This window comes from Labeo rohita, chromosome 1, assembly GCF_022985175.1.
Source record: "Labeo rohita strain BAU-BD-2019 chromosome 1, IGBB_LRoh.1.0, whole genome shotgun sequence".
NCBI classification, from domain to species: domain Eukaryota; kingdom Metazoa; phylum Chordata; class Actinopteri; order Cypriniformes; family Cyprinidae; genus Labeo; species Labeo rohita.
Window position 1 is genome coordinate 34815149 of NC_066869.1, and position 17914 is coordinate 34833062.

Sequence of the window (17914 nt, forward strand, 5' to 3'; positions counted from 1 at the left end):
AATCTGACATATTTAAAAGATACCAAAAAGTGCAAGTCATCTGTTGTTATTTCAACAAAACCACTCAGGCCAAAGTAAAGTGTTATGTGAGTTGGTGAAAAGTTGAATTTTGACCTTCAGTTCTGATTCATGCAGCTTCGAGTTATTGAGTGCACTTAATTCATACTTTGTCCATACTTTAATCTAATGTAAAATGTCACTGATTATTTCTTTTAATCAAATGATTCATCAGATCTGGAGAACTCTGGTAGCTTCCAGAATCTGCCGATGGCGGACCGGTCTATTGCTGGAGAATCTCAACCAACCAACTTTCCCCATTTCTCCCTCTTCAATGCGTTGACTTTTTTCGACACTCTAAATATACAGAACAATTTCACTAGCAGGGTGAATATGTGTGTCAGTGGTTCATAAATAGCTCATCTATCTGAGCGGACACCCCTCCGGTCTGCGTGAATGGAATATGACCGGTCGCATATATGATCCTCGTGCTCCTTCAGTCTGGTTTACGTTTTCTCGGGCGGCGCCTTTCAGAACTCTAAGGAGTGATACCCAAGACCGTCTGCAATCATGGAATGGAAACCTATGGAAATAAACCCTGAGGTTTACCGCTTTATCGTGATTTAGCCTCGCTAGCTGATTTGTGTATCGTGCATGCTTTCGCTTTCTCTTGACTGAATATGACCGACATTTTTGTGCGCTTGTATTGGTTTCAGATGCTGAATAAGGTACGTTCGCTGAGTCATAAGATGAGGTGATGATGAGACTGTCTGCTGGACAAGTCTGTGGCGTCTGAGACTGAACTGTCATGGACCCGAATCTAAAATGAAAGATATGAAAGGGCGTGGGCTTAACGTTACACACAGCATCACCTGCTATGCACAATAACAATAACACGCAGCATTTTTATAAGCATGCTTAACGCTGTAATTAAATTTTGCATAATACCACAGTTAATACATTAGTCGTTTATAATACACGGTGATTTCAAACTTTAACATATCAGACAATGATTTTGTTTGATTCGAATAGATAACGTCTCAAAAAAAAAAATGTAATTTTTGTAAACCACTTTTCTGTATTTCTGTGTAGGTATTAAGTAAGTTGGGTGTGGGCTCGAGTTGGCGTTTTGTGGATGTTTTGGGTCTGGAGGATGAGTCTTTGTCAGGGGTGCCATCACCCTGCTGTGCCATGATGCTGCTCTTCCCTTTAACGCAACAGGTACGTACGGACGCACGCAGGCACGCACACGAGCGCGCACACAAAGCATTACATTACAGTAAACGCGGGCGTGGTCGTCTGTCACGTGAGAAAACGATACGTCAAAAACTCAAATAGATGCTCAAAGTTATGTAGTTTTATTTATAACTAAAGGTTTTAGAGCTTTGTTTTTTATTAGCAATTTTTGGCTTACTAGTAGTATTTTTAGTTGCAATTTAGAGCGTCTTTACAATAACTTTCTTACTCGCAGAATGTACCATATGTGACCTTGGACCACAAAACGAGTCATAAGGGTCAATTTTTTTTTTTTTTTTTAAACTGAGATTTATAAATGATTTTAAAGCTGCATAAATAAGATTTCCATTCATGTATGGTTTGTTAGGATAGGACAGTATTTGAAAAACAAGTCAAATAAGGTGCAAACAAGTCAAAATACTGAGAAAATCACCTTTAAAGTTGTCCAAATGAAGTTCTTAGCAATGCATAGTACTAATCAAAATCATGGAACATGATTGTTACTTAATATCCTAATGATTTTTGGCTTAAAAGAAACATTTTATAATTTTGACCCATTCAATGTATTTTTGGGTATTGCGACACACATACCCGTGCTACTCAAGACTGGTTTTGTGGTCCAGGGTCACATATTAATTACTTAACTTTAACCCACATCTCTCTTCTTTCTTTTAGCATGAGGAGTTTCGTTCCAAACAGTCTGTTGACGACTCTAAAAGTGTATATTTTCTGAAACAAACTGTGGTCAACTCTTGTGGAACTGTGGGTTTGGTACATGCTGTGGCCAACAACCAGGACAGTATTGATTTTGGTCAGTGGAGACATGAGCCATAAACTTTCTCTCATGCACAAGATGTTTACTGATGCTGAACAGAACTAATGACCTTCTTGATTGAAAATGGTATTTTTGTAATTTATTTATCCTTGCATAATTTGACTAGCTAAATAAATTCGACATCCAGACTGCTACAAATTACATATGCAGTTGAAATGCAAAGCTACAAATAGACTAAGTTTAGATTGGTGAGAGGCAGCTTCATGATTTGACACTTGGTTTGTTTTCCCTTCTGTTATAGACAATAATTCTGCCCTGAAGAAGTTCCTGGAAGCCACCTCAGGGATGTCTGCTGCAGAAAGAGCCAAGGAACTTGAAGAAAATAAGGTATTGTGTTCATTGAAAGCCACACTAAACATGTGATTTGCCACATAATCTTTGCCAAAAACAAAGATTTACTTCAAAAGTGTCACAAAGGTCATGTGACTCAAAGGGCCTGTTTAATTTTTGTGCAGTATTCAGCTCAACCAGTAGGTGGTACTATTGTACTATTTTTATTTTCCATGTTTCTGTTGTTTAATTGAAATAAATGCAGTCAAACTTAATTTGTGTTTTTAAAATTAAGTTACTGTTTTTTTCAGGCCATCCAAGAAACTCATGATGCGGTTGCTGATGAAGGACAATGTCGGGTAAGACAAGAATGACATGCGTGCATAAACACTATAAGCAATGACTTTGTTAAATTAATCATTTTCTCCATGTTTCTTATTTTAACAGCCAGAAGCAGACAACGTCAATTTCCATTTCATTACATTTGTCAATGTAAATGGTCAGCTTTATGAGCTGGGTAAGTGGTTGACATTAATTGTGGTGTAGTGTCTGTTTATGTGCCAATGACTTGCGTTTAAGTGTAAACTCATTTTCAAATGTCTGTGAGATAAAAAGTGAGTGTTTTGTTGCCTCAGATGGCAGAATGGATGGACCTGTGAATCATGGGTCTACAAAACCAGATAGCTTTGTCATGGTAAGCACACATTTTCCTAGGTATGGTTGTTTGTAGTTGAGGGCAACTGTAGCATGTTTTGTTATGAACTGTTATGTCATTATGGTCAGAACGGTAGATTTAGAGCATTCTAAAGGAATGAGTCATCTTCCCGTGACTGAGTAACTGACTTCATCTCTCTGTAGGATGCTGCAAGGGTGTGCCGTGAGTTTATGGAGCGAGAGAAAGGGGAGGTGCGTTTCTCTGCTGTGGCTCTCTCCAAGGCCTGAGAGGAGCCAGACCACTTAGCTTAAACCATGAGTAGTTCTGGAAAAAACCCTTCAAGCACTTACTATACAGAGCACAGAACCCAAACCTGTAACATCCCTTGATACATGCTACACAAACTGCCTGCCTGTTTGACTGTGAATTGACACTGATTTCTCTTTTTTTCTAACTTATTATTTTATTTTGTCTGTATCAGTCTACTACTATGCTCTTTGTAAACATCAGTATTGTTTATTTTTAGCTTTTGTTGATGTACCTCATTTAGTTCTAGTTCTGATATTTTGGGCACTTTTTTTTTTTTTTTTTTTTTTTTTTTTGCTGAAATTTAATGTGAACTCGAGCTTGGAGGCGTGTGTTCAAAATAAACAAAACCGAGAAGGGTAACTTGCTTTTTGTGTAGTGTTGTTTTTGACGTAACAGTGCTGGAACTATGACATCACTGACAGTAGGCGCGTTTCTATTACAGATTTGCGCAAAACTTTGGCGGTATTTTATAAATGTCGATAAAGGATTGCGAAATGACAACGTTTACATTAACCAATGTTACGCGACTAAAACGTAATTTGTTCCTCTCGTGATGCGTCATGGCAACGGAGGCGTATGCGTGTATCTTTACAGAAGCAGCGTGGAGAGGCGCTTCAGAAACTTGTGCTGCGCTGCTGGTATTAACATAACATCAGCTCCGGTGACTGTGCAGGAGCCGTTACACGCCGCAGATGTGTGCAGTGTACGTAATCTAAGAATTAATATCAGGGAAAACCCCTTATACTTGAGAGCGGCTACGTATGAAGTGTTTCTTGGAGTTTATAGTACACTGAAGAATGATCATATGACGACTTACATCCCTGGTGAAAAAAACAGCATATGCTGTTTTTTTCACCAGGGATATGCCTTGTAAAATGCGGAAAAGCCGTTTCCATTGCAGTTTTGCGAAATATTCCGAGATATTCGAATTGCCTGAAAAACCACCTCATGCGAGCGTAAAAACTTTTTTTGCGATATATGGGAGTTTTCGAGAAATTGACGCGTTTCCATTAGGCGTATTTTCAATTCGCAGTTTAAATTTGCGCATCTTGAAGGGTAATGGAAACGCAGCTACTGACTGAATTAAAGGGTTACTCCCAAAATGAAAATTTTTCCATTAATCACTTACCCCCATGTCCTTCCAAACCCGTAAAAGCTTCGTTCGTCTTCGAAATACAATTTAAGATATTTTGGATGAAAACTGGGGCGCATGTGACTGTCCCATTAACTGCCACTTAAATACCACTGTTAAGACCCAGAAAACTATGAAAGACATCGTCAAAATAGTCCATCACGGCAGATGGACTATTTTGACGATGTCTTTCGTACTTTTCTGAGGCTTGACAGAGGTATTACCTGGCAGTCAATGGGACAGTCACATGCGCCCCAGTTTTCATCCAAAGTATCTTTAAAGGAGTCATCGGATGCTAAGTTCACTTTTACATACTGTTTGAACATTAATGTGTGTTAGCAGTGTATGGTATGTACAAATCTACACTGTAATGGTAAAAGTCTATGCAGTGGTTTTTAATTAATCTGTAAAAATAATATCCCCATTTTTAAAACGAGCCATTTTCAGATGCCTGTCGTTGTTGCGTCACACCCACAGAGGCCGTTCCCACGTTAGTTCATTGACATGAGCATCTTACCTCAGATCAGTTGTAACAGTCCAACCTCCATGTTTTGATGCTGGAGCAGGGATGTAAGTTAGACAAGAATTTAGCGATTGAGGTGTTGTGTTGCTGGATGTAATAATGAACATAGTGGTCGTCATTTACTCCCGACATCTGAGCTGCTGAAGATGCAGTGGATTACGTTTGTTTGTGAAGGGAATGCTCCTCCCGATCTTGGTATATCCGTCTATATTCTTGATTCAGCTTCATTCACAGCAGAAGTGAGTATAAGGGTTTTTTTTATGAATTTTTGCGATTGCCTTTCCTAATAACGTGCTAGTTAGCAAGTTTAGCAGCTAAATGCAGCTGAAGTAAACAGGCTCCTCAATCCACAGAGAGAAGAGAGGGGCGGGGCGAGCAGAGCTCATTTGCATTTAAAGCAGCCTCGACCAGAATGAGATGATTTTCCAAGTATATAAAACTGCAGACCGGAGATCTCCAAAATGGGGCGGGAACTCCAAAAGTGGGCAGAACCTCCAAAATGGGGCGGGGTCTCGTCGCGCAAAGACTTTCCCCATTGGCTCTGGCTTCAGCCTATTGTTATTGACTTACATTTCAAAACTAAACTTTATAAAATAAAGGGGTTGTAGTTGTTCTCAAATAAAATAAACTATGCTATATAAATAAATATGCTCAGTGAGAGCAGAGCAGATTGCGCATGCGTGTCATGCCTGTCTGTCAAAGGGAGGAAGCCACGCCCTATTTTGAAGCGCCCACCCTGTTTTGGAGTTCCTGCCCCCATTTGGAGATCTCCAAGCTGCAGTTATATACCCCTCTGATTTTTGCAGAGCTGATTTTTGCAAGGTAAAAAGGTTTTTTTTACACTACCATTGAGAATTTTTAACCAAAGTATATTATAGACTTTTCATTAAGACCCTAAAGAATCATATTAACTTGTGGAAAATGGGCATCCGATGACCCCTTTAAAGGGGTCAAACTTTTCTACCTTGCCAAAATCAGCTCTGCAAAAATCATCCTGTCTGGTCGATGTTGAATGTTAATGAGCTCTGCTCTACTCGCTCTGCCCCTCTCTTCTCTCTGTGGAGTGACGAGCCTGTTTACTTTAGCCACGTTTAGCCACAAAATTTGCTAACTAGTACGTTATTAGGAAAGGGGATTGCAAAAATTCATTAAAAAAAAAAAAAAATCCTTATACTCACTTCTGCTGTAAGTGAAGTTGGATCACAAATGATTCGCACGAAAATAGACGGATATATGTAGATCGGGATGTGCATTCCCTTCACAGACAAACATAATCCACTGCATCTTCAGCGGCTCAGATGAGTAAATGATGACTACTATGTTCATTACATTCAACAACAGAACACCTCAATCGCTTAGGAGCCATTCTTGTCTACGTCCCTGTTCCGGCATTGAAACAATGATGATCGGACTGTTACAGTAGGTGGTTGTTGCGTACTGCAGTATGTGTATATACAGTTTATTTTTTTAGGTGTGTGTGTGTGCGCATACACACTATTGTTCAAATATTTGGGGGCAGTTTTAAGAAATTGTAACTTTTAGTCAGTAAGAATGCATTAAAGTAATCAAAAGTGATAGTAAATTAGTTTATAATAAAATATAATAAAATATTTCTATTTTCATTTTGAGCTGGCTATTCATAAAAGAGCCCAGAAAAAAAAATGGTTTTCACAAAAATAATTAGCACATGTGTGTTCTTTATTCTTTTTCCATCACAGGCTTAAATAAAATTTTAATACGTGTTAAAATAGAAAACTATTATTTTAAATTGCAATTTATATATATATATATATATATAAAACACAATTTTTTGTGTATTTTTGATACAAGAAATGCAGCCTGGATTAGCCTAAGAGACTTAAAAAATGGTACCAAACATGCATATGTAAGGGATAATGCATGGCTGACTGTGTATTACATGATTTGAAAGGAATAGTTCACCTAAAAATAAAAATTACCTTGTGATTTACTTACACTGCAGCCATCCTAGGTGTATATGTCTTTATTTTTTTCAGATGAATACAGTCGTTATATTAAAAAATGTCCTGGCTCTTCCAAACTTTATAAAGGCAGTGAATGGCTGTTGAGATTTTCATGAGTTCATGACAGAGCTAACTGCACAACATTGCCAATAATGCATAAAATGGGCCCAAGATCATCTGGATTAGGCTGTGGATCATTGGAAGTTAGTGGCCTGCTGTGAAGAATCAATATTCTTTGTGCATTACATCAGCCAGGCACTGACACTCTGATTGCTAACTCTTTGGACACTTTTATGCCAATAACAAGTAAAGTCTCCATTATCCTGTAGTTCGGAAGACTGGTTTCTCCTAGATTTTCCTATGGGGTTTTATAATTGGATTTTTCAATTTAAAGCCTGTGGTAAACACAACTTAACAATACTTTGACGTTTGTTCTACAACATCAACTGCACACACTGACATCCCAAACTGTCTTAGTTAGATCATGCCTCCATGCCAGAAATATCAGATCCAGCCCCACATACCAGATCCTGTCAGAAAGTATCGGTTTTGTTTGGTAACAGAACAACTTGTCAGCAAAGTTGTCTATACCCAAAACCCATTAACAGCAAGTCTCAAGTCTGCTATCCAAAACTCTATTAACAGTATTCTATCAGAACACAATGCAAATACATACAGTGCTCAGCATAAATGAGTACACCCCACTACATTTGTCAGAAAACCTTTAGTTTCCTTTCAGGATCAACATTTTCTATGAGAAACTATACTACAAAGTACTCCCACAAATGTGGGCCATTGATTGCAAACAAGATTTGTTAATTTGCACACACAAAAAAGTTATTTTCCTAACAAATTCATTCAAGCCCATGTTGCAAAAATGAGTACACCCCAATTATAGTCTTGGGAGAAAAGCCACACTTAAGACTAAAAAATTCTAATTAACAGGCATTCAACCACAGGTGAGTCTAATGATTCATTTAAGAGGTGTCCAGCAGACAGGTGACTATAAAAGGGCATTACTTAACAAAGAAAAGCCCTTCCGATTTCATGCTGTCAGCAATGGCTCCCCATGGAAGAGAAATGTCACAAAATCTGAGAAAGGAAATCATTTCTTTACACAAAAAAGGTGAGGGCTACAAGAAGATCAGCAAAGCTTTACATATCAGTCAAAATACTGTAGCAAAAGTGATCCAAAAATTTAAGAAATCTTACATCTTACAGAGACGTCCAGGCCGTCCACGGAAGTTAACATCTCGACAGGAGCGTCTTCTGATGAGAAGGGTTGAAGAAAATCGCCATGCAAGTTCACTGCAGTTAGCTAAAGCAGTAGAAAGCCAAACTGAGAGTGACCGTTTCCTGTGACACCATACAGCGCACACTGCAGAGGAATGGCATGTATAAGTATCGTCCACAAAGGAAGCCTCTCCTAAAGCCCATGCACAAAAAAGCACGCCTAGAATTTGCTAGGGCCCATGCTGAAAAACATGAAGATTACTGGGACTCTATACTCTGGAGTGATGAGACAAAGATCACTGTTTTTGGCACTAATGGTTTTAAAACTGTATGGTGTCGTAAAGGTGAGGATTTCAAAGAAAAATGCCTACAGTGAAACATGGTGGTGGCAGTGTCCTTATGTGGGGCTGCATGAGTGCTGCTGGTGTTGGGGAGCTGCATTTCATTGATGGTATCATGAACTCAACAATGTACTGCTCTATACTGAAGGAGAAGATGCTGCCATCACTCCATGCACTTGGTCGTCGTGCACTTTTCCAACACGACAATGATCCAAAACACACATCTAAAGCTACTGTTGCATTTCTGAAGAAGAACAGGGTGAAGGTGATTGAATGGCCAAGTATGTCTCCTGATCTGAACCCAATCGAACACCTGTGGGGAATTCTGAAGCGACAAGTTGAGCATCACTCTCCATCCAGCATCCAGGCTCTAAAAGAGGTTATTCTTGAAGAATGGAAAAAGATAGATGTTGCAATATGTCGCCAACTTGTTCATTCCATGCCTAGAAGACTTGGTGCTGTCCTTAAAAATCACGGTGCTCATACAAAATACTAGATGTAGTAGTTTTTGTTGCGGGGTGTATTCATTTTTGCTTCAACCAATTTGAGTAAAACTGAAGATTTTGTGATCTAAATTGGATTATTAACCTTAATTTCATGTTATGGAGTTAAATAAGTGTTCAATAAAACTCAGCCTTGTGAAAAGTTTGGAAATTGTTCTTTTGTTCATTGAGCTACTGATTAAATTTGTACTTTTTAAAGGGGGTGTACTCATTTATGCTGAGCACTGTATGGTTGCCAGTGTTGGGCATGGGCATGCTACTTTAAAAAGTAATAATTACTTTTTAAAGTAACATGCCCAACACTGGCAACCATATGTATTTATGTTAGTTATAGTTACTAATTACTTCTCACAAATAGAGTTGCATCATTATAAAGTAACTAATTACCAGGGAAATTAACTATGGTGTTACTTTAAAAAATGCTCAAATATGTCAAATAACTTGAATGTCCCCAATATTAAATATGTTAAATGAATGAAATGGACACTGAATTGAATGAATTATTATTATTATAAAACAATAGAACAGTGGCAATAGAATTGCCATTGGCTAGTTTTTGTTTTGTTTGTTTGTTTGTTTATCCACCAGACTAATATTAAATATCTATGTTTTTTTTAAATATCTGAAAGTACATACAGCATCAATCAGTCAAGCATTATAATATGATATTATAATAATTTAGCATTAAACTTTAGTTATTAGACCTTTAGCAATTAGAATAAAGCATTGTATGAATGCATATTTGTTATGTTGACTGAACTTAGGACTGGTGGTGGTGCTTAAGATATTGTTTGTCATTTAGTGTTTCTATAAAAAAGGGAAAAAACTATAATAAAACTACTATGAATTACACTAACAGTAACAATATAAAATGCACTAAGGATTAATGAGCTGGGCTCATGAATGAATATTAATCACGTTGTCTGCGTTCGCTCGAACTGATTCGCTGAAATCAGAAGAAGGACGATAATAGGTGAGCGCCAGCCAATGAGATTGCCGTTTGCGCATTAGTTCTGCTCACTACTGGAGAAACCGGCAGTATTTAAGAGCTGAAGAAAGCCAAAGGAACATCGTTATTTTGGCAGGACCATACAACAAAGAATATCGTATAAATATAGTGCGTCAATTCTGCATAGTATATAATATTCTCTTGCTCTGTATCTTTCTTTACTTGTGTGTGATACTACGGTTCTTTGCGTATTAGTCTACGGTTTATCAAATACAAGTACGCTGCGCATCAGTTCAGATTAACTGAAAAATAAACAAGTTAAAAACGATGCATTTCATTGTCAGTAACGGTAACGGCGTTGTAACGGGGGAAACAGTATTTAGTTTGAGTACTCCTTACTGTAAAAAATAACACCATTACTAATACCGTTTATTTATAGCGCCGTGATTCCCATCACTGATGGCTGCTCTCTCAAAGCAACACAAACACAGGATGCTACTCAGCCGATCACTGAGCAATGCCAAGTGGAAGGTCCTCAAAACCAGTTAAAACACAATAAACACCTTTTATACAAACCAAGTTTACACTTTAAAATATATTCCTGTGATGCAAAGCTGATATATATTATATTAAAGGGTTTACCATCACTTTTAATCACTTTAACACATCCTTGCTGAGTATTTATTTCTAAAAAAAACCCCTGACTTTTTGTTCCTTTTCATTCCAAAGACTAATTTGATTTAAAAAAAAAAATACAGAATATTGTTTTTTGAAGGATCACATGGCACTAAAAATTAAAGCTTTGCACCACAGGAATAATTTATATTTGAAGGTATATTAAAATAGAAAACCGCTGACATTTTTATTACGAAAATTTAAAAGTATTAAAACAGAAACCAGGAAAATTAAAACTGAAAACAGAATTGTGTACATTTTTTTTTTTTTTTTTTTTTTTTTTTTTTTTAATTTTGATGATTAGAGCTCATGAAAGTTAAAAATCCAGCATCTCAAAATATTATTATTATTATATTTACATTTAAGTTTCATTAAATGTCCATCCCTACAGTATAAATTCCAGGTATCTCTTGTTCTCTGAAGCCACAATAATGAGGAAGACTGCTGACTTGGCAGACAATCATTGACACCCTCCACAAAGAGGGGATGAGGGGGTGGCTGTTTACAGAGTGCTGTATTAAATGCAAAGCATATTAAATGCAAACTGGAAGGAAGAAATTGGGTAAGAAAACTGAGAAAACTGTCAAGCAAAGCCGATTCAAACACTTGGGAGAGCTTCACAAGGAGTGGAATGCATGCCGCAGTCAGCGCATGTAAGCTCTAATCATCAAAATGAAAACAAAAAAACACTACAAATGTTTTACTTTACATGTAATGAATGTAGAATATATGAAAGTTTCAGTTTTTGAAATGAGTTACGAACAAAAAATGAACTTTTTTAAGATATTCAAATTTTTTGAGATGGACCTGTGTATACAATCACATGATCAAAATAAATAGAGGAGACCAAGGGGCACATATGCGTTTAGTTTAAATTCAAAGAATAGATGCAACATAGATGCATAGACATCAGGGGTCTCCAAACTCGTTCTAGGGGGGCAGGTGGCCTGCAGAGTTTACCTCCAACTTGCCTTATAACATACCTGCCTGGAAGTTTCCAGCATGCCTAGTAATTAGTCAGGTGTGTTTAATTACGGTTCGAATGTAACTCTGCAGGACACTGGCTCTCCAGGACCGAGTTTGGCAACCCCTAGACTATATTGAGGAGTGGAAATGAGCCAATGAATGATCCTATGCTGTCATCTACTGGTTATAGTGGGAATATCATGTTTTTTTGTGTGTGTTTTCCAACAGGTCTTAGAAATTTTCCACTTAAGCGAGATACATTCTCCATGAAGTATCTTTATAAATAACATAAAATAAAATAAAATATATTAAACTGATAAAAAAATATTTAAAGTGAATTTTACATAGGCCTATAATGTTCCCATTCAATATAAAATATAAAAAATATGAATCATTTAGAGACAAATAAATAAAAAATACTATAAATTAAAATATATAGGTGGGCGCCAACACTGATCTTGCATACTCCTCAGCAAATGTACAGTTGTGTCCCTGATCTGCATCCATTCATATAAAGTTGGCTTTGCTGAAAGGCATATGATGACTGTGTGATAACTCATGATAGGAGATGCAGGCTGCCCCGTTGTCTCTGTGGAGTGTATTTTGGTTCATTCTGGGCTCCAAATTGTGATAAATAAATAAATGAATTAATTAATTTACTGAAATCATGACAAAATCAAATCTAACAGCACATTCAGTGAGATGTGAAATTATACTTTAGAATCTGAAAGGATGCTATTATTTTGAGTCTAAGAGGAGACCATATTAACGTGTTAACACGGGTGCTCCTTGTGCATCTAGTGTGAAATTGGTCTTTTCGATGGAGACATTGCTGTTCAGTTTTACTTTGAGTCTGCAGAAAAAAATCTTCTGGTTGATAATGTCAATGGGGAGACAGCAATTCATGTGTTATATAGTGTTTTGTTAAATGTACTGGAGATATTTTGTCTTCTGATATATCACACATACATTTTTTTTTGTTCAGAAAAATCATACCAGTTTCTGTGACCGTGCTACTGTAGCTTATCTTTCTGCTTTCTTTTTTAGGACAGTCTTCTGGAAGCTAGCAGAAGTGGACATTCTTTACTTCACATCTTAAAATGGGTAAGCAGTTCTTTCATTTGCTTAATTTCCGTGACTTTCAACACTGTAAATGACTCTGCTGCCTACTCTCAGAACAAGGTATCAGCTTCACTGCATTGCGTTATATCTGTCAAGATACTTTAGGGTGTCTTGAGAAGACAGGCCAAACAATGTCCTATCACTTAGCTGGGACACCTTTTGCATTGGTGTGCAGGAACCTCTCTATTTGCCGTACTCAGCGCCACTGGACCTAGTGTAGCCTACTGGTTGTTTGAACCTTAAGGAATTTTTTCAAAGTTATTTACAATTTAGATTTGTTTGTACAAAAATAATTTTTGAGTAGCCACTAGAGGGCGTCATAGTACCATGAATGATCTCTCAGTCTCATTTATTTTGATGTGCAAGGCATAGAAATGCCTTTACATGGATTTGCAGGATTTCAGGTAAAACAAAGTTAAAGTTTTAACATGTTCAGCAGAGATGTTAGCATTTGTATGGTGGAAATGATTGAAAAATATTTAGCACTTTTCTGCCTGCTCAGTTTTTGTGTCTGAGTAATTGTGAATAAGTGAGAGATAAAGCTGTTTATTTTATGCTTATTGTTTTGTTAATACAATTGAACTCTTGAGCTTTTCTAATGTAATGTCTAATCACTTTTTGGATGGTATTAATCTAAAACCCCACTTTTTTCTTTTCTTTTTTTAAACTCATTCTGCTTTAATGCCGCAAGCTCTCAGCTGTGTCTTAATGAAGAATGACCTTTCTGGTTCATGATTCTAAAAAATCTTGCTTGATTGAACCAATCTTCCCCCTCTCTCGGTATCTTTCTCTGTTTGCCATTCATTTCTTTCTCCCCTTGAGGCTGAGGCCATGAAGAGACAGCAGCGGGTACTGGGTGAGAAAAGGCTCTGTGCATAAATGTGTGTGTGTAACTGTAGGTGGGTAACGTAGGGCCAGTTTGGAAAGTCTAGAGGCAATGATCATTTGGTTTAATCTGAGCCTTTAAGATTACAAAAAGCTCCTTGATTAAAAACCCGGATGGTGCATCATGCCTGTACTTGTTATGCAATCTGTCCCCCAAAATCAGACAGCCATGAAACAGACACAGGGACAGACTGTGCAGTGACATCACTGAAACATTGGAAAATGAACATGGGCTCCTGGGAGCATTTGGGTCATGATGTGAAGTTCATTTTTTCCCTCAAATCTATTAAACATAAAAAAATGGAATTCATACAAACAGTGAATTGAATACACCTCTTCTATAAATGGCATGTTTTAAATTTCTGTATTAAAAATGCTTCAAATCAAAATGTTTATGATAAAGTTTACGATAAGTATATTATCTGCACCCACATTATCTAATAAACGTGTGTTTCACATTTGCAACTTAATACACATTCTGCATCCATGTATCAAGGAGGACGTAAGATATATTCTGTAATTTGGTGGCCGTTGCTGGTTTGAGCTGAAATGAAAGGGCAATAAGAACACAGGCCTGTCTCTTCAGGCAGATGCTGACTCCAAGACGTTTCACAGTCCAGAAACAAAATGGCTGGTCAGTGCTTTGAATGAGTGAGTATTAGTGTTTTGACTCCAGAGGATGAGAGAGAGATGCTAATTAAATCTAACCCCACCTAAGGGCTTCATACTGACCTCATGTGTCAGTCAAGGAGACTTAGGGAGGCTGATTCAACATCTTCAATTATATAAGGCTGCACTGGTCTGTGACGACTAGCCTGTACCAGAATGCCCCACACTGGATGAATCCCACTGGACTTTCTAATGCAACTCTTGAGTTTTACCTCAAGTAAACATTGTGATTCGGTCGAAGGCACAAGTCAAAGCCGAGGGATATTAGTAACACACAACTTCAAATATTCTTTACTTGGGGTAAACATTTTGTGAGAGAAATCCCAAAGTTTTTCCAAAAGAAAAATACCAAAGAAATTATCTCTAAGATAGACACCCAACTTAATATATGATATTTACCATCTAAATGTAACCATGTCATGTCAACAAATGGAAATGTTGCCATCTAATAATTGTCAAGTTAAATATTGTGCCTTTTAGCCCCAACAGCAGGGTCTTTTTTTTTTTTTACCCCAAATACCATACTTTTACATATTCTTTCGCTCTTTAAAAACTGTTGCTTTAATTATCTTAAAACTAAAAAACATTAAGAAGGCCTTTGTCTTAAAATATATTCAATAATTTTAGCGATTCTCATTTGCTACTTAAATCTACACAATTTTAAAAAACATCAAATATTAAATCAAGTAAGATCAGCCACATTTGCACATGCATCTTAAAAAGCGGACCCCACGTTTTTCTGCCATCTGCTGGTTTAGAGGAAAATAAAGGCAGAGGTGCCCTTTAGCCCGACACCTTATTGTAAAGTGTTACCCAAATGTCTGATCTCGATAGAGGAAATAAACCAGAGAAGATTTCCAAATCAAAGAAAGTGGAGGTCAGAGTACACCTACCTGTAATATAGCCTGTTACTTAGTTCAAAGTTGTTTGCCAGCTAGAGTAAACTTTTCCATAAACTCCAAACAAACTTCGTTTGACCTGATTTAGTTTGAAATGATGTTACACCAGTTTCACTTGATTTTGATTTCACTTGAAGTATATTGGGGCCTTAAAGCAGTCATTCTCAACCAGGGGTCTTAGCCAACTTCAATTAAATCAGAAAGTTTATTGTTAAATATCCGCCCCAGAGACGGATCCCCAGTGAAGACCTCGTCACCTAGATGGCCGTCGGCATAAGACCACGGGAACCAGATGAGTCCTCTGCGTCTGGCCAGAGGAGAACTGGCTCCCCGACTGAGCCTGGTTTCTCCAAAGGTTTTTTTCTCCATTTGTCACCGATGGAGTTTTGGTTTCTTGCCGCTGTCGCCTCTGGCTTGCTTAGTTGGGGACACTTTCTCTTCACACGATATTGTATTTTATTTTATTGTATTTGATTAACTGCCTTTACCTGAAAATTGAGTGTTTATTGTTGCCCTTTTGCATTGTTGATGTACTATTTCCTACTGTACAGCCGCTTTGTCACAATTCTGTATTGTTAAAGGCAATATATAAATAAAGGTGACTTGACTTGACTTGACTTAAAGGGGTGCTATTATGCGTTTTCTCTTTTTGAATTTTAGTCTCAAAAGTCCACTCCAAAGGGAGATATTTCGTTTTTAAAAAATCTCTTTTCAAGAACTACAGCGAACAGCTTCTTTGGACTACAGCGGTTATTTTCTGCATGCAATGATGTCACAACGCGGTCCATTAGAATATCATTAAATTAAATCCTGCCTACGGAAATTACAATTGTTGGGGGGTGGGTAGGGAGGAGGTGAGGGATTAGCCAAACTTTAACGATGCAGCGCGGCGGGTATAAACACAAGTTTTGACTAGAGTGGCCACTTCAGATCAGTAACGCGCCGCAGACGCGTGCAGTACAGGGGGTCGAAACACATGCCGAAGCCGCGATCTACTCCGGTTGCCATGTCGGAGCCGCAACGCGCCGCATACATGTGCAGTGTGTGGTAAGAGATTTATTCATCATACAGTGTAGATAGCTTCACTTATAACTCCTGTAGCGAATCCATGCGTTTTTGTAAGAAAAATATCCATATTTAAAACATAAGATTCACTATTAATCTAACTTGCACTAACTGCTCTGACAAGGGCGTGGCAGTACTGAAACACAGTCTAAGCTGTTTGCCAATCGCAATGCAATGGGACAGCTAACCAATCGCATTTCCTTTTTTCCGGAAGGCTGGCTTTTATTAAACCCGGAACTAATCGAGGTTTTGTGCCAGGCTGGGAGAAAGGTATTGTAATAAATGTAAATTATGTGAAAAATAATGCGTGTTTCGAACCACCAAGCATGAGAGCACGTTCTAGTACATCCCCAAAACAAAATAAAGACTTTGAAAAGGAGCATAATAGGACCCTTTAAATTAAATCCCACCTACGGAAATTTTAATTGTTGGGGGATGGGTAGGGATGAGGTAGAGAATTAGCCTAACTTTAGCGATGCAGCGTGGAGAGCCGTTTCAACGAGTTGCAGCGAGGTGAGTATAAACACAAGCATTGACTAGAGTAGCCGCTTCAGAGCAATAACGCGCCGCAGACGTGCTGAAGCCGCGATCTACTCCAGTTGTCGCGTCGTGTGCAGTGTGTGGTATGAGATTTATTCATCATACAGTGTAGATAGCTTCACTTATAACCCAATTTTTTTTTTTTTTTTAATGCATAAACTTGCACTAGACTAGGCAAGGCTAATCAGTGATGATGTTCTTTAATAATGTTAATGTTAGGCTGCTTTTGGCCTTATGCTGGAGCTGGTTTTGGGCAATAAAACTAAGTGTGTTAATAATTAGCATGATAATATCATGTATTGGCGATCTCGCATGCTGACGGTAGGACCCAGCAGTACTGTAGTGTATTATTTACTCACCCTCCATGCATCCTAGGTTTATATGACTTCCTTCTTTCAGACGAATGCAATCAGAGTTATATTACAAAATTATCCTGCCACTCCCAAGCTTTAGAATGGTATAGATGGGTGTTTCTCTTCATCACTTCAGTAAAGGCCTCAGTAAAGGCCTCCTGTAGTGAATCCATGCGTTTTTGTATGAAAAATATCCATATTTAAAATGTAAGAATCACTTTAATCTAGCTTGTGCTAACAGTTGTACATGGAATTTGCTTCTTTGACAAGGGGCATGGCAGTACCGAAACACCGTCTAAGCTGTTCACCAATTGCAACACAGCGGGACAGCTAACCAATCACAACACATTCCGGTTTTTGGAAGGCGGGCCTTCATTAAACCCGGAACTAATCGAGCCATTTGTGCCAGGCTGGGAGAAATGCATTGTAATAATGTAAATTATGTTAAAAATAATGCGTTTTTCGAACCACCAAGCATGTTCTAGTACACGCCCAAAACAAAATCAAGACTTTGTAAAAGAAAGTCCCCCCCCGCCCTACCCTCAATAGCTATTATTTTCAAAGAACATATATTTTATGAAACATCTGGATGATGTTTGAGAATTGTGGTTAATTTAATCTATGAATTAAAAAGTTTGAATATAAGCAGTGTTGGCATCATTACTGTTCAGCAGAAATACTGAAATGGGTGGAGGTGCATTTAAATATTGTGTTGGACAACAGGGGATTTTGAGTTAAAAAGATTGACAACCACCATTTTAGAGCATCTGCTCTC

General features: G+C 37.8%; 1 protein-coding gene across 1 annotated transcript; it reads left to right on the top strand.

Moving 5' to 3' along the window:
* The first annotated feature begins 483 nt into the window (after positions 1-483).
* On the top strand, positions 484-3667 carry uchl1 (ubiquitin carboxyl-terminal esterase L1 (ubiquitin thiolesterase)). The gene is made up of 9 exons (XM_051121460.1): positions 484-600; positions 714-725; positions 1090-1218; positions 1909-2044; positions 2310-2395; positions 2650-2697; positions 2786-2855; positions 2974-3032; positions 3197-3667. The coding sequence occupies exons 1-9, from the start codon at positions 568-570 to the stop codon at positions 3278-3280; spliced, it is 657 nt and encodes a 218-aa protein (XP_050977417.1). The 5' UTR covers positions 484-567; the 3' UTR covers positions 3281-3667.
* The last annotated feature ends 14247 nt before the right edge of the window (positions 3668-17914 follow it).

Bases quoted from the DNA above. Each gene is read 5' to 3' on its own strand.
- uchl1 (XM_051121460.1), top strand. From the start codon at position 568: ATGGAATGGAAACCTATGGAAATAAACCCTGAG. The intron at 2,698-2,785 runs GTAAGACAAGAA...TTATTTTAACAG, and splicing joins CTGATGAAGGACAATGTCGG to CCAGAAGCAGACAACGTCAA. The intron at 2,856-2,973 runs GTAAGTGGTTGA...TTGTTGCCTCAG, and splicing joins TGGTCAGCTTTATGAGCTGG to ATGGCAGAATGGATGGACCT.